Source organism: Leptonychotes weddellii, chromosome 2, assembly GCF_054177405.1.
Source record: "Leptonychotes weddellii isolate Sample4059 chromosome 2, ASM5417740v2, whole genome shotgun sequence".
Taxonomy (NCBI): Eukaryota; Metazoa; Chordata; class Mammalia; order Carnivora; family Phocidae; genus Leptonychotes; species Leptonychotes weddellii.
In genome coordinates this window covers 30,477,863-30,499,155 of record NC_138370.1, presented here as the reverse complement: position 1 = coordinate 30,499,155, position 21,293 = coordinate 30,477,863, and the positions used below count along the sequence as shown (strand labels likewise).

At 34.1% G+C, this 21,293-nt stretch overlaps 2 protein-coding genes and 1 pseudogene across 2 annotated transcripts in view; 1 reads left to right on the top strand and 2 right to left on the bottom strand.

Moving 5' to 3' along the window:
* Nucleotides 1-21,293, bottom strand: part of LOC102740164 (A disintegrin and metallopeptidase domain 3-like) — a 425,273-nt gene that overhangs the window by 33,412 nt on the left and 370,568 nt on the right. The window lies entirely within an intron of this gene.
* Nucleotides 8,078-9,082, bottom strand: LOC102738068 (programmed cell death protein 6 pseudogene; annotated as a pseudogene).
* Nucleotides 15,054-21,293, top strand: part of LOC102740462 (disintegrin and metalloproteinase domain-containing protein 18) — a 180,222-nt gene continuing 173,982 nt past the window's right edge. The window contains exons 1-3 of the mRNA XM_081812865.1: nucleotides 15,054-15,079; nucleotides 15,264-15,452; nucleotides 15,547-15,553. Of these exons, the coding sequence (XP_081668991.1) occupies nucleotides 15,054-15,079; nucleotides 15,264-15,452; nucleotides 15,547-15,553 (222 nt within the window). The remainder of the gene's footprint in view (nucleotides 15,080-15,263; nucleotides 15,453-15,546; nucleotides 15,554-21,293) is intronic.

The window sequence follows — 21,293 nt, the reverse complement described above, 5'->3', positions numbered from 1 at the left end:
ATATCGATGGGTCTTGTTTTTTTATCCAATCTGATAGCCTGTGTCTTTTGATTGGGGCATTTAGCCCATTTACATTCAGGGTAACTCTTGAAAGATATGAATTTAGTGCCATTTTATTGCCTGTAAGGTGACTGTTACTGTATATTGTGTCTGTTTCTTTCTAGTCTATGTTACTTTTAGACTCTCTCTTTGCTTAGAGGACCCCTTTCAATATTACTTTTAGGGCTGGTTTCATGTTTGCAAATTCCTTTAGTTTTTGTTTGTCCTGGAAGCTTTTTATCTCTCCTTTATTTTCTTAAAGATTTTATTTATTTATTTATTTATTTATTTATTTATTTATTTATTTATTTATTTAATTTATTTGAGACAGAGAGAAGGAGAGAGAGAGAGCACCTGAGAGGGGGGAGGGTCAGAGGGAGAAGCAGGCTCCCCGCTGAGCAGGGAGCCGGATGCGGGACTCAATCCAGGGACTCCAGGACCATGACCTGAGCCTAAGGCAGTCGCCCAACCAACTGAGCCACCCAGGCGCCCTCTCTCCTTCTATTTTCAATGACAGCCTAGCTGGATATAGTATTCTTGGCTGCATATTTTTCTCATTTAGTGCTCTGAACATATCCTGCCAGTCCTTTCTGGCCTGCCAGATATCTGTGGATAGGTCTGTTGCCAATCTAATGTTTCTATCATTTTTGGTCACAGGTCTCTTATCCCAAGCTGCTTTCAGGATTTTCTCTTGTCTCTGAGACTCATAAGTTTTACTATTAGATGTCGGGGTGTTGACCTATTTTTATTGATTTTGAGGGGTGTTCTCTGTGCATCCTGGATTTTGATGCCTGTTTCCTTCCCCAAGTTAAGGAAATTCTCTCTTATAATTTGTTCCAATAACTTCTTCCTCTCTCTCTCTTTCTTCTTCTTCTGGGTTCCCAATTATTCTAATATTGTTTCATCTTATGGTATCGCTTAGCTCTCGAATTTTGCCCTTGTGATCCAGTAGTTGTTTATCTCTCTTTTTCTCAGCTTCTTTATTTTCCACCATTTCGTCTTCTATATCACTAATTCTCTCTTCTGGCTCATTTATCTTAGCAGTTAGAGCCTCCATTTTTTATTACACTTCATTAATAGCCTTTTTGATTTCGACTTGGTTAGATTTTATTTCTCCAGAAAGTGTTTCTCTAATATCTTCCATGCTTTTTTCAAGCCCTGCTAATATCTTTAAAATTGTCATTCTAAACTCTAGTTCAACACCTTACTAATGTCTGTATTGATTAAGTCCCTGACAGTTAGTACTGCCTCTTGTTCTTTTTTTTGAGGTGATTTTTTCCATCTGTCATTTTGTACAGAGGAGAATAGATGAATGAGAGAACAAAATGCTAACTGGTAACAATTACCCCAGAAAAATATACACTGAACAAATCAGAAGAGACCTGAAACTGGGGGAAAAGAAAGGGAAAGAAAGAAAAATGAAAAAGAAATAGATAAAAAGAAACAAACAAACAAACAAAAAACAGAGCATGATCAAATATGATCATGCTGGTGATTAGATCAGTGCCACACAGTAGATTTTGGACATATTTTAGTCTTTTAGAAGAAAGTGACTCCAAAAATTTTAAAGAAAAAAAGCTTATATATGTACAAAAATAAGGGTAAATATGATGAAGGGATGGAATATGACTGTGAAGATGAAAATTATAAAAGATTTTATAAAAGGAATTGATAAGATAAGAAGTTGGTTGAAAAAAGAAAGAAGAGGTTTTAAAAAAAAAAAGGGAGGGAGAGAATGTGATCAGGCAGGAGACTAGAACAAAGCCATGCACTAGAGATTTAGGATATATTTTGGTCTGTTAGAAGAAACTGTATTCCAAAATTTTAAAGGGAGAACAACTTATATATATATATATATATATATATATATATATATACACATACCAAAAATAAGGTTAACTACTATGAAGGGATAGAATATGACTCTTCCAGAAAGTGGTCGCTTTTCTGTTCAGAGTTGCTGCTATTCTTTTCTTTGATCTCCTGTTGAGTTTGTAGGTGTTCAGAATGGTTTGATCCCTATCTAGCTGAATTCCTGAGACCAGATGAAATTTAGGTCTCCTACTCCTCTGCCATCTTCGATTTCATTCTTTTCAGTGACTAATATTCCACTATATAGTATATAGATATAGATATAAATATATATTTATTTATGTATCACATCTTTATCCATTCATCAGTTAATGGACATTTGGGCTCTCTCCATAGTTTGACTATTGTTTATGATGCTGTTATAGTCATTGTGGTGCATGTACCCCTTTCAATCTGTATTTTTGTATCCTTTGTGTGAGTACCTAAATAGGTTTCTATATTGAATTGATGCATATGATTTGTTTATCCATTCAGCCATTGAAAGGTATTTGCGTTATTTCTAGATTTTGGCAATTATAAATAAACCTGTTATAAACATGTGCATTTAGGTTTTTGTGTATATTTAAGGTCTCACTTTTTGGTTGGTAAATACCTAGGAGTAAGATTTCTGGGTCATTTATTAAGTGTTTAGGTTTGAAAGTGTACTTGTAATTTTACAAGAAATAGCCAAACTATTTCTAAGGTAACTATCCCAGTACTCCTTCCCATTCATCTATGAGAGTTCCAGTTTCTCTGCACAGATGCTCCACACTTCACAAGCACTTGATACTGTCATTTTTGTTTTGTTTTGTTTGATTTTGTTTTGCCAGTTGAAGATGGCTAATGATATCTCCTTATGATTTTTATTTAACTTTTTATGTTGAAGTTATAGGTCACAAAGAGTTGCAAAGAAATGCAGATGGAAGTCCTGCCTACCTTTTATTCAGATGTTGTCAGTGTTAACATGTTTTAATACTATAGTACAGTAGCAAAACAAGGAAATGGACATTATTAAAATACACAGACCTTATTCAGATTTCACCAGTATACATGCACTAATTTGTGTATGTGTATATGTGTGTGAGCATATATGTGTGTGTTTGATTTAGTTTCATGCAGTTTTACATGTTCAAACTTATGTAACCACCACCACAATCAAGATACAAAAGTGTATCATCACTAAATGACTCCTAATATCACCCCTTTATATAGCTACACTGATCCCCTTTTCTGCCATTTCTAACTCCTGGCAACCACTACTACTATGCCTCTAATTATGTTATTTCATGCATGTTGTATATATGGAATCATACAATTTGTATCTCTTGGAGATTTGCTTCTTTCTCTTCCATATTTTCTATGAACTGCATTGAAGCTCATTGCATGTATAAATATTTCATTTCTTCTTATTGATAACTAGTATTCCTTTGTATGGATATATCAAACTATTGATGGACATTTGGGTGGTTTGCCAATTTTTAGCTATTATGGAGAGATCTGCAGTCAACACTTGTATAGAATATTCTGCATGAAAATAAAATTTTAATTCCCTGGGAAACATCCCCAAAAGTGAAATTGCTGGGTCAATGGTAAACCACTTATAGTTTTAAAAGCAACTGCCAAACTATTTTTCAGAGTGACTGTAACATTTGACATTCCCACCAATAATATATGAATGACCCATTGTTTTGGCATCCTTACTAACATTTGATGATATCACTTTTTTTTTTCAGTCATTCTATTAGGTGTGTATTAATATCTCATTGTGGGCTTAATTTGTACTTCCCTAATGGATAATGATGTTGAATATGTTTAACATGTTTATTTGGCATCTGTATGTTCTCTTCAGTGAAAAATCTGTTAATCTCTTTGTCCATTTTCTAATTAGACTGTATTTTTTAAATGTTGAATTATCAGAGTTTTTGTTTGTTTCCTAGGTATATGTATTTTTTGGATATGTGATTTGAACACATTTTTTCCATGTCTATAAGTGGTTTTATCTCAGACCCCAATTTTTTTTTTAATTTTTTTCTGATAAATCTACTGCTTTTCCTTTTTGGATCATGCTTTTGGTATCAAGTGTATGAACTCTTTGTCAGCCTTAAGTCCTGAAGATTTTTTACCATGATATCTCTAAAAGGTGTAGTTTTATGTTTTACACTGAAGTTCATGATCCATTTTGAGTTACTTTTTGTAAGGGGTGGGAGATTAACTTTTTGACTAATGTGACTTCAATTGTTCCACCATAATTCTTTGAAAAAGCTATCTCTTGTCCTTTGAATTGTTTTTGCTCCTTTGTCAATAATTAATTGGACATTTTTGTGTTGGTGTATTTCTCACTTCTCTTCTATTGCATTGATCTATGAGTCATTCTGTCCACCATCGCTATGCTGTTTTGATTATTGTAACTGTATGGTAAGAGTGATTCCTCTCAATTTATTCTTCTTTTTCAAAATTTTTTTTCTATTCTAGGGTCTCCTATATACATTTTAGAATAAGTTTATCTATGCTTAAAAAAATTTGCTATTATCTTGATACAAACTATGTTAAAACTATGGAAAAATTTAGGAAGATTTTACACCTTTACTGTATATTATTGAACCTTCCAATCTATGAATATGGTATGTCACTTCATTTATTTAGATTTTGTATGATTTCCTACATCAGAATTTTGTACTTTTCACCAGATACTGTACATTTTAAAAAATTTTTATTTGTTTATTTAATTTTATTTTATTTAAATACAATTAATTAACATATAGTATATTATTAGTTTCAGAGGTAGAGTTTACTGATTCATCATTTGCATATAACACCCAGCGCTCATTACATCAAGTGCCCTCCTTAATGTCCATCACCTAGTAACACCATACCCCCCACCTCCCCTCCAGCAATCCTGTTTGTTCCCTAGAGTTAAGAGTCTCTTACAGTTTACCTCCTCTCTCATTTAGTCGTATTTTATTTTTCCCTCTCTTCACCTGTGATCATCTGTTTTGTTTCTTAAATTCCACATATGAGTGAAATCATATAATTTTCTTTCTCTGATTGATTTATTTCGCCTAGCATAATACCCTCTAGTTCCATCCACCTTGTTGCAAATGGTAAGATTTTATTTTTTTGATGGGGGAGTAATATTCCATTGTATATATATACCACATCTTCTTTATCCATTTGTTTACGGGCATCAGGACTCTTTCCCTATTCTGGCTATTGTGGACATTGCTGCTATAAACATTGGGGTGCAGGTGCCCCTTCAACTAACTATGTTTATATCCTTTGGGGTAAATACCCAGTAGTGTAGTTGCTAGGTCATGGGGTAGCTCTATTTTTCACTTTTTGAGGAACCTCCGTACTGTTTTCTGGAGTGTCTGTACCAGCTATCTTCTTTCTTTTGGATATTCTTCCCTGCTTTGTCACAGATTAGTTGATCCTAGAGCTGACAGAGTCCATTTCCGGGTTCTCTATTCTGTTCCATTGGTCTATGTGTCTGTTTTTGTGCCAGTACCTTACTGTCTTGATGATGACAGCTTTGTAATAGAGCTGGAAGTCTGGAATTGTGATGCCACCAGCTTTGCTTTTCTTTTTCAACATTCCTCTGGCTATGCGGGGTCTTTTCTGGTTCCATGCAAATTTTAGGATTATTTGTTCCATTTCTTTGAAAAAAGTGGATGGTATTTTGATAGGGATTGCATTGAATGTGTAGATTGCTCTAGGTAGCATTCACATCTTCACAATATTTGTTCTTCTAATCCATGAGCATGGAACGTTTTTCCATTTCTTTGTGTCTTCCTCAATTTCTTTCATGAGCATTCTATAATTTTTAGAGTACAGATCCTTTAGCTTTTTGGTTAGGTTTATTCCTAGGTATCTTACGGTTTTGGGTGCAATTGTAAATGGGATCAACTCCTTAATTTCTCTATCTTTCTTCTGTCTTATTGTTAGTGTACGGAAATGCAACTGATTTCTGTGCATTGATTTTATATCCTGCCATGTTGCTGAATTCCTGTATCACTTCTAGGAATTTTTGCTGGAGTCTTCTGGGTTTTCTACATAGAGTATCATGTCATCTGTGAAGAATATAAGTTTGACTACTTCTTTGCCAGTTTAGTTGCCTTTTACTTCTTTTTGTTGACTGATTGTCAACACTAGGACTTCCAGTACTGTGCTGAACAGCAGTGGTGAGAGTGGGCATCCCTGTCATATTCCTGACCTTAGGGGAAAACCTGTCAGTTTTTCCCCATTGAGAATGATATTTGCTGTGGGTTGTTTGTATATAGCATTTATGTTATGGAGGTATGTTCCCTTTATCCCTACACTACAGAGTTTTTTTTTTTTAATCAAGAAAGGATGCTGTCTTTTTCAAATGCTTTTTCTGCATCTATTGAGAGGACTATATGGTTCTTGTCCTTTCTTTTATTAACATAATGTCTCACATTGTTGATTTGTGGATGTTGAACCATCCTTGCATCCCAGGAATAAATCCCACCTGGTTTTGGTGAATAATGCTTTTAATGTACTGTTGGATCCTAGTGGCTAGTATCTTGTCGAGAATTTTTGCATCCATGTTCATCAGGGATATTGGTTTGTAATTTTCTTTTTTTGTGGGATCTTTGTCTGGTTTGAGATCAAAGTAATGCTGGCCTCATAGAATGAGTTTGGAAGTTTTTCTTACATTTCTATTTTTTGGAAGAGTTTCAGAGGAATAAGTATTCTTCTTTAAATTTGGTAGAATTCTGCTGGGAGATCATATGGTCCGGGACTCTTCTTTGTTGGGAGATTTTTGATTATTGATTCAATTTCTTTGCTGATTATGGGTCTGTTCAGGTTTTTTATTTCTTCCTGTTTCATTTTCAGTAGTTTATATGTTTCTAGGAATGCATCCATTTCTTCCAGATTGCCTAATTTGTTAGTTTATAATTGCATAATATTCTCTTATAATTATTTATACTTCTTCAGTGTTCTTTGTGATCTCTCCTCTTTCATTCATGATTTTATTTATTTGGGACCTTTCTTTTTTCTTTTTGATAATCTAGCTAGGGGTTTATTTATCTTATTAATTCTTTCAACAAACCAGCTCCTAGTTTTGTTGATCTGGTCTACTGTTCTTCTGATTTCTATATCAGGGACTTCTTCTCTAATCTTTATTATTTCTCTTCTCCTGCAGGATTTAGACTCTATTTGCTGTTCTTTTTCCATCTCCTTGAGGAGTAAGTTTAGATTGTGTATTTGAGATTTTTCTTATTTCTTGAGAAAGGCGTGTATAGCCATATACTCCCTCCTTGGACTGTCTTTGCTGCATTCCAGAGGTCCTCAACTGTCCAGTTTTCATTTTCATTTGTTTCCATGTATTTTTTTTTAATTCTTTAATTTCCTGGTTGACCATTCATTCTTTAGTAAGATGTTTTTTAACCTTCATGTATTTGTTTTCCTTCCAAATTTTCTATTGCGATTCAGTTCAAGTTTTAAAGCACTGTGGTCTGAAAGTATGCAGGAAATAATCCCAATCTTTTGGTATCAGTTGAGACCTAATTTGTGACCCAGTATGTGATCTATTCTGGAGAATGTTCCACGTGCACTTGAGAAGAACGTGTTCTGTTCCTTTAGCACGTCATCCTAATACATATCTGTGACTTCCTTCTGGTCCACTGTGTCATTCAAAGCCCTTGTTTCCTTGTTAATGTTCTGCTTAGATGATCTGTACATTGCTATGAGTGGAGTGTTAAATTCTCCTACACTTTTTTTGGGGGGCGGAACAGGGGGCACATTTACTTTATTTTTTTAAATTTTTTAAAAGATTTTATTTATTTATTTGACAGAGAGATAGAGAGAGAGCACAAGTAGACAAAGCGGCAGGCATAGGGAGAGGGAGAAGCAGGCTTTCTGCTGAGCAGGGAGCCGGACATGGGGCTCGATCTCAAGACCCCAGGATCATGACCTGAGCTGAAGGCAGCCTCTTAACCAACTGAGCCACACAGGCACCCCACACATTTGCTTTATTGCTTATGTTGCATATTCAAAAAAATGCAATAAACCCCGTTTTAAAAATGTAAGGCACATAAAAGCCTCTATGCAACTTCTGTATTATTTTTAAATTCCTACTGGCTAATAAAAATATTTCCACTATAGAACTGGAGCTATCTAGAAATGCACATGATGAATTTTTTGCATGCAGGATACCTGAAACATTATCATATCTTACCTCATGGTACAATTGAACAGTCTCAAATCAAATGTCTGTATGTGAATAATGATTATACCTATTGTTACATTTGCAAAAAACCTTATCAGCTTATACACATATGTACAGTCAGGTCCTCAAATGTTAATTATATAAAATCTAAAGGAAGGAGAACAGTATCTAAGTGCATCTGTGTCCCATTTATTTAAAGGGAGATTTGGCATTTTTAGTCTTCCTTCTGTAAGTCATGTTGCTATTTGCAAAGGCCAGTGTTATATGATGCTGAAGACCATGGACAGATACTGTTTATATGACACCTGAATCCAGATGTCCTGATCCATATGGTAAGGCCTGAATGTATTGATCAACCTCTGCAAGACAATGCCCTGGATGAAGTTGTCAAATGTGATCTGCCCCTGTCCTTGTCTGTCAAACTTGCAAATGAGGATGTCATGAAACTGGTCAGAGAGCCAGTACCCAAAACCTAAGAGTGCTTGCTTGAGCTCATTCTTGTCAGTCATCCCAGAGTTGTCCTGTCATAGGTGTGGAAGATGTTCTGCCAGTCTGTGATGCCCTTCCAGATACCAGTGAACTCGCTGATGTTTATGCCAGCCTTGTTCTCTCTGTCAAACATAGATATTGACCTGACAGTCACTGGATTAAATGGAGTCCATGTGCCTCTGGAAAATGTTCCACAAGAAGTTTTGGTCTGACAGCACCTCGCTTCCAGCTGGGCCGGTGGGGGCCCCAGGGTAGGAGTAGGCAGCCATGGGCCCAGGCACACTGCTGGCTTGAGGAGGCCCAGGGCAGCTCCACTTCTGCCAAATTCTCCTATACTTTATTATTGTATTATTTTCAATGTGTTTCTTTAATCTTGTTATTAATTGCTTTATGTAATTGGCTGCTCCCAGGTTAGGGACATAAATATTTACAGTTGTTGGACCCTCTTGTTGGATAGACCCTTTTCTTATGATATGGTGTCCTTCCTCATCTCTTATTACAGTCTTTGGTTTAAAATCTACTTTTTTTGATATAAGGATGGCTACCTCTGCTTTCTTTCTTTCATAAAAAGAAAACAGGGGTATTTTTTATCATTAGCATGATAAATTGTTCTCCACCCCCTCACTTTCATTCCAGAGGTGTCTTTGAGTCTAAAATGAATCGCTTGTAGACAGCTATATATGATGGGTCTTGTTTATCTAATCTAATACCTGTGTCTTTTGATTGGAGCATTTAGTCCAAATACCTTCAGAGTAATTATTGAAAGATATGAATTTAGTGTTATCATATTACCTGTAAAGTCACTATTCCTGTAGATTGTCTCTGTCCCTTTCTAGTCTTTGTTTCTTTTTGGCTCTCTCCTTGCTCAAAGGATCCCCTTTAATATTTCTTGTAGGGCTGCTTTAGTGATCACAAATTTTTAGTTTCTGTTTGCCCTGGACACTCTTTATCTTTCCTTCTCTTCCAGATGACAACCTTGCTGGATAAAGTATTCTTGGCACCTTGAGTATATCATGCCAGTCCTTTCTGGCCTGCCAGGTCTCAGTGGACAGGGCTGGTGCCAGTCTTATGTTTCTAACCCTGTAGGTTAAGGACCTCTTGTCCTGAGCTGCTTTTAGGATTTTCTCTTTATCTCTGAAATTTGCAAGCTTCACTATAATATGTCAAGTCATTGACCTATTTTTATTGATTTTGAGGAGGATTCTCTGTATGTCCTGAATTTGAATGTCTGTTTCTTTCCCCAGATTAGAGAAGGTCTCAGCTATAATTTGCTGCAATATACTTTTTACAGCCCCCCTTTCCTCTTCCTCTAGGACTCCAATTATTCTAATATTGTTTTGCTTTACGGTATTGCTGATCTCTCAAATCTTCCCTTTGTTATCTAGTAGTTGTTTATTTCTCTTTTTCTCAGCTTTCTCATTCTCCAGCATTTTGTCTTCTATATACTGACTTTCTCTTCTGCCTCATTTATTGTAGCAGTTAGAGCATCCATTTTTTATCACCTCTCAATAATACCTTTTTTGATTTCTGCCTTTTTAGATATTAGCTTTTTTATTTCTCCATTAGAGATTCTCTAGTGTCTTCTCTGCTTTTTTCAAGCCCAGCTAGTATCTTTATAATCGTTGTTTTGAATTCTCACTCTGACATCTTACTTATATCCATATTGATTAAATCCCTGCCAGTGAGTACTCCCTCCTGTTCTTTCTTTTAGGGTGAGTTTTTCTGTCTCACCATTATGTCCAGAAAAGATTAGATGAATGAGAGAGAAAATACAAAAATAGCAAAAACAACACCAGAAAAATACACACTAAACATATTAGAAGAAAATAGAAATCAAAAAGAAGAAATAAATGAGAAAAATTCAAGAAGTAGAGCAGAACACAACAATAAACTAGATCCTGGCTATATTTTGGTCTGTTTGTTAGAAGAAATTGATCCCGCAATTGGAAAGAAAGAAAAAGTTATATAGATACAAAAATATAACAATACAATGAAAGGAAACCAAAAAGTTAAAATATATATATGTATATATAACATAAATGTAACAATAAAAATTTAAAAAGATTTAAAAAAAAGAATTGATAAAATAAGAAAATAGCTGAAAAAGAAAAAAAATATAAAACTGAAAGTCTAAAGAATAATAAGGAAAAAACACAAACACTGTTTTCCCCAGGAGCTGACGTTTTGCATTTCTCTGTGATCAGTAAACTTTTGGTTTCATTTGTATGATCAGTTTCAATATCACCATTACAGTCCAGAGTTCTCTCTCTTTTTTTTTTTTTTGCATTTGTCTGATTAAAAATTGTAAAATGTCTTTCTCCATCAATATTCTTTGCTTTATCATTATGTGTAGTAAAAGAAAATTTCTGAGTTCTCAGTCATGGTCAATAGAAGCTAAAATAAAAAGACAAAAGTTGACTGCAGGGCTCTTTTGTACCTTCTTGAAAATTGATACATTATTTTGGGTAACCACAAAGGAAAACCAAATTTTTTTTAGTGAAATAAAACAGGGAGCCAAGAAACAAACCAATAAGGTTGCCATGATCATTCAATGAGAGAAAGAATTGTCTTTTCAACAAATGGTATTGGGATAATAGGATATCAACATGCAAAAGCATGAGGTTGGACCCTTACATCTTGTACAAAAATTAACTTCAAATGGATCAAAGATTTAAATCTAAGAGCTACAACTATAAAATTCTTAGAAGAAAACATAGGAAGTTTTTATTACATTGAATTTGGCAATGATTTCTTGGATATGACGCCAAAGCACAGGCAACAGAAGAAAAAATAGATAAATTGGAATTCATCATAATTAGTAACTGTTGTTCATCAAAAGACACTATCAACAAAAATCTAACCCAGTGTTTGTAAATATTATATCTGAGGAAGGATTAATATCCAGAATATATAAAGAATTATTACAACTCAACACCAAAGAAATGGCCTAATTAAAAAATGGGCAAAGGACTTTAATAGACATTTCTCCAATGAAGATACACAAATGACCAATAAACACACGAAAATATGTTCAACATCATTAATTGTTAAGAAATTGCAAGTCAGAACTATGAGATTCCAATTCATACCTATTAGGATATGGCTATTATGAAAAAATTCAAAAATACCAAGTGCTGATAAAGATGTGGAGAAATTGTAACCCTTGTGCATTGCTAGTGGGAATGTAAAATGATGCAACCTCTTTGGAAATTGGTATGGTGGTTCCTCATGAAATTAAATATAAAATTACCATATCCTGAAATTCCACATCTAAGTATATACTCAGTAGTATTGGAAGCATGGATTTAAACAAGTATTTGTACACCCATGCTTGTAACATCATTATTTACAATAGCTAAAAAATACAAACATTCAAATGTCCATTGACAGATAAATGAAGAAACAAAATGTGGTATATACATATAATGAACTGTTATTCAGCTTTAAAAAGGAATGAAATTTTGACACATGCTACAACATGGATGGAATGTAAAGACCTTATACTAATTAAAATAAGGCAGCCACAATAGAACAAATATTGGATAATTCTGCTTTTATGAGGTACCTAGAATAGTAAAATTTATGGAAAAAAATAGAAGCATATTTGTCAGAGTTTGGGTGGGGATTGGAAATGGTAAATTAATATTTAAGGAGTTCAATCTGGGGGGTAAAAAATTCTGGTGTCTGATCATGGTAATGATGCACACTTAAAAATGTTTAAAATGATAAACTTTACCTACTGTGTATTTTACCACAGTTAAAAATTAAATTAGGAAAAAAATCCCTTTATGATATTACCAAAAATAACATAATATTTAGAAATAATTTTGTGAAGGAAGTGTAAGATAAACATGGAAAACTAAAAATACAGTATTGACTGAAAGAACCATGCCATGCTCATGTAGTAGAAGTCTCAATATTGTTAATTACAGAAGTACTTCCCAAATAGATCTACAAATTCAACCCAATTCTTAACAAACCCAAGCAGTATTTTTTTTTTACAGAAATTGACAAGCTAATCCTAAAAGTCATACAGAAATTCAAGGTACATGGAATGTTAAAAACAATCTTGAAAACAGTTTCCAAGAAACCTTAAAACTGAGAACATGCTTCTTAATTCTAAAACATGATGCAAAGGTAAAATAATCAAGATGGTGTAGTACTGTCTTAAGGATAAGGATAAACATCAGTTCAATGGAATAGAATAGAGTCCAGAAATAAAACTTCATGCTTATAGCCATGGATTTTTGACAAGGATACCAAGGCAATTCAATGGGAGGAAAGAATGGTCTTTTCAACAAATGGGAGAAATAGATAACCACATGCAAAAGAAAGAAGTTAGATTTCTACATCACAACATTCATAAAAAATTAGCAGAAAATGGATCATAGATCCAAATGTACGAGTTAAACTTATAAAACACAACACACATAACTAAATTTTTGGGACCTTGGCATAGGCTATGTTTTAGAAAACACTAAAGCATAAGTGAAGAAAGAAACAATAGATTGAACTTCATTGAAATTAAGAACTTCTGCACTGCAAATGATACAACTAAGAAGACAAACTACTGAATGAGAGAAAATATTTGAAAATCATATATCACATATGGGACTTGTATCCAAAATATGTAAGCAATACTTACAAGTTCATAATAATAAAAAAAAAAGACTACTCAATTAAAAATGGGAAGATATTTAAATATATACATCTCCATAAAAAATGCAAAAATGGCCAATAAGCCTATGAAAAGATGCTCAAATCTTGGGAAAATGCAGGTCAAAATCACAATGAGATACTGCTTCACATTCTTTAAAATAATCATAATAAAAAGTACAGGCAACATGTGTTAGGATGTGGATAAATTGGGATCTCCTTAAGGCGTGTTCGGCACTGCTCCAACTCTGGTCTCTCCTTTCCACTCTCAACCCAGTAAGAGCTGCTGCTGAATTAGCCTTAGGTTGTCTCATTGTGAGTGTGTGTTTATATACCTTTCCCTTTCCCTTCAGTGCTACACCCTGCAGATTCTAACCATTACAACTGTTGTGAACAGTTTCCTCTGCCTCCTTAACTCAGTGGGAATTCTGTACTTTCCCTAGGACTCCCAATTCTCTGTGCTGAGATCAGTAAATTGTCCATGGGTAAAATTGGATTTTTATATAATCAATACCATGTTTCTTTCCTTCAGATATTATAGCTTTGCATTTTTTATTGCTTTCTAGAAACTATTTCTTTCATGTATTTTGTCCTATTATATATTTTATTATGAGAGCTAGTTAAGCACTATTTAATAAAAAAATATTTTGCCCAATTAATCCAATAATGATTAGGTCCAATTTCTTTAATCAGCCTTTGGAGTAATTAAGCACAAAAGAAAGAAGCTTCACTTCCATTATGATATAATTTTTAGTTAAAGTGAATTGGAGAGTTGACCTTTCCTGAAGGATGAGGCAGGAAAGGACAGCTTTAAAAGTATTGAGTTCTACCATAGCCTAAGCCCACATATATTTGCTTAATTTTAATATTTTTGCATATATTTGTCAATTTATTTCCTATAATACATGTAACATCCTGAGTCACTTTCTTTTAGGTAAATCACTTCTTATCAACATATAATTGGAATCTATCTATGTTTTAAAGTTATAGAATTTTTGTCTTTTTTCGGGAGACACTAAATTCATTTGCATTTAGTATCATTATAGTTGTTTTGGTGGTAATTCTGATGGCTTAATTTAGGGTTTTATGTATTTAGTTGTCTGGCTTATTTTGTCTAATTGGAACAATACTTTATAGGTTTTTCTAATTTCTGTAATGTCTTTATAACACCTAGAGGAATATTTATTTTTCTAATTAATATAGTCAAAATTAGAATACTATCAACTTATACAGATAATATGGAAATTTAACCTAGTTTACAAGCATTGTTTTTTAAAAGTAGTCATCAGTTATGTCAGTAATTTTTTATTAAATTAGTTTTAAAACACTTCTTTTTGCTTTACTTTTTTTAATGGAAGAAATATTAGATAAGAATATCCATTTAATGTATTCTACATAGCTCATAGAAGGGACCATAATAGAATAAATATATTTAATAAAGCACATAACTAAAGATTAAATATACATATAAAAGATTAAAAATAAATGTATGCCAGTGATATAGATATAGATATACATATATACATATAATTGACTTTGGGGAATAGTCACAGAATACAGGAAAATGCTTTTAAATTTGTTTATTTCTTCTCTTACTGTATTATTTGAATCCCTTTTATATTTCAAATTACTAATATGTTTTGAATATAATTCTTGAAAAAGTTAAAAGGTATTCTCATGTTTTCAGCTCAAGAGAAGTACCTGCCTATAAAACGACGGCCTCCTTCTCAAAAAAATAGCCTCTTGTTTGGTTTCTACATTTTTCTACCTCTCCTTGTTTTAACCGCCATCACTGCTTTTAAATGCAATAAAATAAGATTTTCGAACCATGAGGGAACAGCAACTGGAGGGTAAGTAAGCTTATTATTATTTATATTTAATATTAAGATGCATTATAGGAAGATTTCAAATGTAATTCAGAATGTTGCAAGTAGGGATTCTTTGATGGAGTATGTTAATATTTAGAAATATTGAGTCTTAGTATATACCAAATTGTTTCTAAATTTCAATCAGTTAGGTATCCTTTATGTTCTTATAGGTCAGAAACAACTGAAGATACTCAGTACATTCATAGGACCTTTCAAATAGAAAGCCACATTGGCTATAGTTGCTGCAGGAGCAATTGCTACTTCTCAAGGAACCCCACTTTCCTTGCATTGACATTCAGTTGTGCCAAGGAGATTAGTAAAGATAGAGAAGCAAATTTTGTGAATAGAATGTGTAGAAGGTGAGGAAAATATAAAAAGAAAATAAGATACAAAAGAAAGAACACAGAACACAGACAATTTTACACAATATTGTTCATGTGTTTCTAAAATTAGAAGTAAGGTACTTGTACAGCTATTTTTATTTTTTGGTAGAGCAGAGCTTGATTAGGTCTTTTATTTTAATTAAATATAATTTACATATGACATTATATTAGTTTCAGGTGTACAATATAATGATTCAATATTTTTTATATATTATAAAATGAGCACCATACATAGTTACAAATATTTTTTTCTTCTGATGCTGACTTTTAAGATCTACTCTCTCAGCAAGTTTCAAATATGCAATACTATATTATTAGCTATGTCACCATGCTGTATATTATGTACCCATGACCTATTTATTTTATAACTGGAAGTTTGTAGCTTTTGACCCCCTTCACTCATTTTGCCCACTCTGTACCTTCATTGCTGGCAACCACCAGTCTGTTCTCTGTATTTATCACTTTGTTTGTTTAGTTTTAGTTTCACATATAAGTGAGAATATATGGTAGTTGTCTTCCTGTGTTTGAATTATTTCACTTAAACACAGCTGTTTTCTTTACCATAACACCAATACAAACCATAATTTTGCTTAATGAATATTTAGGAAAATGAGAATGCAGAAGTAAAGATAAATAAGGGATCTTGTTCCATGCTGAGGAAAATGTCTCTATTTCTTACTTGTGTAGATGGAGATAAAATAATATAAAATTTCCATCAACATCTCTATTTTCCAAGTTTATTTTATTTCTCAACAAGTTGGTAGCAACCAATTAAAGTCAGCATAGTTTGTACAGACATTTAAATAATCATTAAATAGTTATAATTTATTTAACTGAATGATGTCTGGCATAAGTCTTCCACTGCTTTTACTTAAGACATCCTGGAAAGATCTGAATAGTTGCTAGAAACAAACCTGACTTTAGAAGAAATGTAATACCAAGGGATCACTGATCATAAATAACAAAATCTGGTCACAACAGCCTAAGTTTTGGATCAACAATAAGTGGTTTTAGGGCCACAAGGGTAAGTAATTATGTAGAGCTGAATTCCAAAGTGATGGTAATGAATTAGATATTCAGGAAATAGGTTATTCTTTCTATCACCCAAGGGCTTTATGAATGAAATCATCTCTTCTTATCTATCAATTCTCTCCAAAATGACTGCTCTGCTTGCACATAGTCCAGCATACCTATCTCAATCCTTTCTAGATTCATTATCAAATAAAATACAAATAATCTGTCCAAAGCCAATGTTTCTTAGTTCACATTTTCAAGAGATACAAGAAGAGGGAGGAGTAGGAGACCTAAACTTCGTCTGGTCCCAGTAATTCAGTAAACAGGGATCAAACCATTCTGAACACCTATGAACTCAACAGGAGATTGAAGAGAAGAATAGCAGCAACTCTCTGAACAGAAAAGTGACCACTTTCTGGAAGCAGGGACCCAACAAGCGGCAGATCTGGGGAGACTCCCCTTCCTCCCCTGGGAGGAGTGGAGCAGGAGTGCACCTCAGAAATCGACTGGACAATTCCACCTCTGGCAAAGACATTTGGGAACCATGGCAACAGACCCCTCCCCCAGAATATCAGCAAGAACAACCAGCCAAGACCAAGTTTACCAATCAATGAGAAAGGCAGAACTCCAGCACTAGGGGAATACAGCACATAGAATTCATGGCTTTTTTCCCCATGATTTTTTAGTTTTTCAAAGTTAAATTTTTAACTTTCTTTTTTTTTAAATTTTTCTTTTTCCCTTTCTCAACCAATATCTTATCCATCCCTTTTAAAAAAATCTTTTTTATTTTTCATTTTTAGAGTCATATTCTGTCCCTTCATAGTAGTTAACCTTATTTTTGGCATATATTAAAGTTGTTCTCTCTTTAAAATTTTGGGATACAGTTTTTTCTAACAGACCAAAATATACCCTAAATCTCTAGTGTATGGCTTTCTTCTAGTCTCTTGCCTGATCACATTCTCTCCCTTTTTCTTTTTTTTTAAATACTCTTCTTTCATTTCTCAACCAACTTCTTATCAATTTCTTTTATAAAATCTTTTATAATTTTCATCTTTACAGTCATACTCCGCTCCATCATATTTACCCTTATTTTTGTGTATATATAAGTTTTTCTTTCTTTAAAAATTTGGGAGTCAGTTTCTTCTAACAGACCAAAATATGCCCAAAATCGAGGGTGTGGCACTAATCTATGCACCAGCCTGACATATTTGATCACATTCTGTTTTTTTCTTTTTCTTTTTTTTAATCTTTTTTTTCCCCTTTTTTCTTTCTTTCCCTCAGTTTCAGGTCTCTTCTGATTTGTTTAGTGTCTGTTTTTCTGAGGTCGTTTTACCCTGCTAGCATTTTGTTCTCTCATTCACCTATTCTCCTCTGGACAAAATAACAAGATGGAAAAAATCACCTCAACAAAAAGAACAAGAAGCAATACTGACTGCCAGGGACCTAATCAATACAGACATTAGTAAGATGTTGGAACTAGAGTTCAGAATGACAATTTTAAAGATGCTAGCTGGGCTTGAAAAAAGCATAGAAGAAATTAGAGAAACCCTTTCTGGAGAAATAAAAGAACTAAAATCTAACCAAGTTAAACTCAAAAAGGCTATTAATGAGGTGCAATAAAAAAATGGAAGCTCTAACTGCTAGGATAAATGAGGCAGAAGAAAGAATGAGTGATATAGAAGACCAAATGATGGAAAATAAAGAAGCTGAGAAAAAGAGAGATAAACAACTACTGGATCATGAGGGAAGAATTCGAGAGATAAGTGGTATCATAAGATGAAACAGTATTATAATAATTGGATTCCCAGAAGAAGAAGAAAGAGAGAGAGGGGCAGAAGGTATATTGGAGCAAATTATAGCAGAGAACTTCCCTAATTTGGGGAAGGAAACAGGCATCAAAATCCAGGAGACACAGAGAACACCTCTCAAAATCAATAAAAATAGGTCAACACCCCAACGTCTAATAGTAAAATTTATGAGTCTCAGAGACAAAGGGAAAATCCTGAAAGCAGCTCAGGATAAGAGATCTGTAACCTACAATGGTAGAAACATTAGATTGGCAACAGACCTATCCACAGAGACATGGCAGGCCAGAAAGGACTGGCATGATATATTAGGAGCACTAAATGAGAAAAATATGCAGCCAAGAATACTATATTCAGCTAGACTGTCTTTGAAAATAGAAGGAGAGATAAAAAGCTTCCAGGACAAAAACTAAAGGATTTGCAAACACAAAACCAGCCCTACAAGAAATATTAAAAGGGGTCCTCTAAGCAAAGAGAGAGCCTAAAAGCAACATAGACCAGAAAGGAACACAGACAATATACAGTAACAGTCACCTTACAGGCAATACAATGGCACTAAATTCATATCTTTCAATAGTTACCCTGAATGTAAATGGGCTAAATGCCCCAATCAAAAGACACAGGCTATCAGATTGGATAAAAAAACAAGACCCATCGATATGCTGTCTGCAAGAGACTCATTTTAGACCCAAAGACAGCCCCAGATTGAAAGTAAGAGGGTGGAAAACCATTTACCATGCTAATGGACACCAAAAGAAAGCTGGGGTGGCAATCCTTATATCAGACAAATTAGATTTTAAACCAAACTGTAATAAGAGATGAGGAAGGACACTATATCTTACTTAAAGGGTCTATCCAACAAGAAGATCTAACAATAATAAATATATATGTCCCTAACATGGGAGCAGCCAATTATATAAGACAATTAATAACAAAAGCAAAGAAACACATCGACAACAATACAATAATAGTGGGGGACTTTAGCACACCCCTCACTGAAATGGACAGATCATCAAAGCAAAAGATCAACAAGGAAATAAAGACTTTAAATGACACACTGGACCAAATGGACTTCACAGACATATTCAGAACATTCCATCCCAAAGCAATGGAATACACATTGTCTCTAGTGCCCCTGGAACATTCTCCAGAATAGATCACATCCTAGATCACAAATCAGGTCTCAACTGATACCAAATGATTGGGATCATTCCCCGCATATTTTCAAACCACAATGCTTTGAGACTAGAACTCAATCCAAGAGGAAAGTCAGAAACAACTCAAATACATGGAGGCTAAAGAGCATCCTACTAAAGAATGAATGGGTCAACCAGGAAATTAAAGAAGAATTTTAAAAATTCATGGAAACCAATGAAAATGAAAACACAACTATTCAAAATCTTTGGGATGCATCAAAGGCAGTCCTAAGAGGAAAGTATATAGCCATGAAAGCCTTTCTCAAGAAACAAGAAAGATCTCAAGTACACAACCTAACCCTACACCTAAAGGAGCTGGAGAAAGAACAGCAAATAAAGCCTAAACCCAGCAGGAGAAGAGAAATAATAAAAATCAGAGCAGAAATCAATGAAATAGAAACCAAAAGAACAGTAGAACAGATCAACAAGACTCGGAGCTGGTTCTTTGAAAAAATTAACAAGATTGATAAACCCTTGCCCATACATATCGAAAAGAAAAGAGAAAGGACCCAAATAAATAAAATCATAAATGAAAGAGAAGAGATCATAACCAAAACCAAAGAAATACAAACAATTATAAGAACATATTATGAACAACACTATGCCAGCAAATTAGACAATCTGGAAGAAATGGATGCATTCCTAGAGATGTATCAACTACCAAAATTGAACCAGGAAGAATTATAGAAAACCTGAACAGACCTATGACCACTAAGGAAATTGAAGCAGTCATCAAAAATCTCCCAACAAACAAAAGCCCAGGGCCAGATGGCTTCCCAGGGGAATTCTACCAAACATTTAAAGAAGAATTAATACCTATTTTTCTGAAACTGTTCCAAAAAATAGAAATGGAAGAAAAACTTCCAAACTCGTTTTATGAGGCTACCATTACCTTTTTTCCAAAACCAGACAAAGACCCCATCAAAAAGGAGAATTACAGACCAATATCCTTGATGAACACGGATGCAAAAATTCTCACTAAAATACTAGCCAATAGGATCCAACAGTACATTAAAAGGATTATTCACCACGACGAAGTGGGATTTATCCCTGGGTTGCAAGGTTGGTTCAACATCCTCAAATCAATCAATGTGATACAATACATTAATAAAAGAAAGAACAAGAACCACATGACCCTCTCAATAGATGCAGAAAAAGTATTGACAAAGTACAGCATCCTTTCTTGATCAACACTCTTCAGAGTATAGCGATAGAGGGTACATACCTCAATATCATAAAAGCCATCTGTGAAAAACCCACAGTGAATATCATTCTCAGTGGGAAAAAACTGAGAGCTTTCCCCCTAAGGTCAGGAACAGGGCAGGGATGTCCACTATCACCACTGCTATTCAACATAGTATTAGAAGTCCTAGCCACAGCAATCAGGCAACAAAAAGAAATAAAATGCATCCAAATCGGCAAAGAAGTCAAACTCTCACTCTTTGCAGATGATATGATTCTTTATGTGGAAAACCCGAAGGACTCCACCCTAAAACTTCTAGAACTCATACAGGAATTCAGTCAAGTGGCAGGATATGAAATCAATGCACAGAAATCAGTGGCATTCCTATACACCAACAGCAAGACCGAAGAAAGAGAAATTAAGGAGTTGATCCCATTTACAATTGCACCCAAAACCATAAGATACCTTGAAATAAACCTCACCAAAGAGGCAAAGAATCTGTACTCAGAAAACTATAAAATACTCATGAAAGAAATTGAGGAAGACACAAAGAAATGGAAAAACGTTCCATGTTCATGGACTGGAAGAACAAATATTGTGAAGATGTCAATGCTACCTA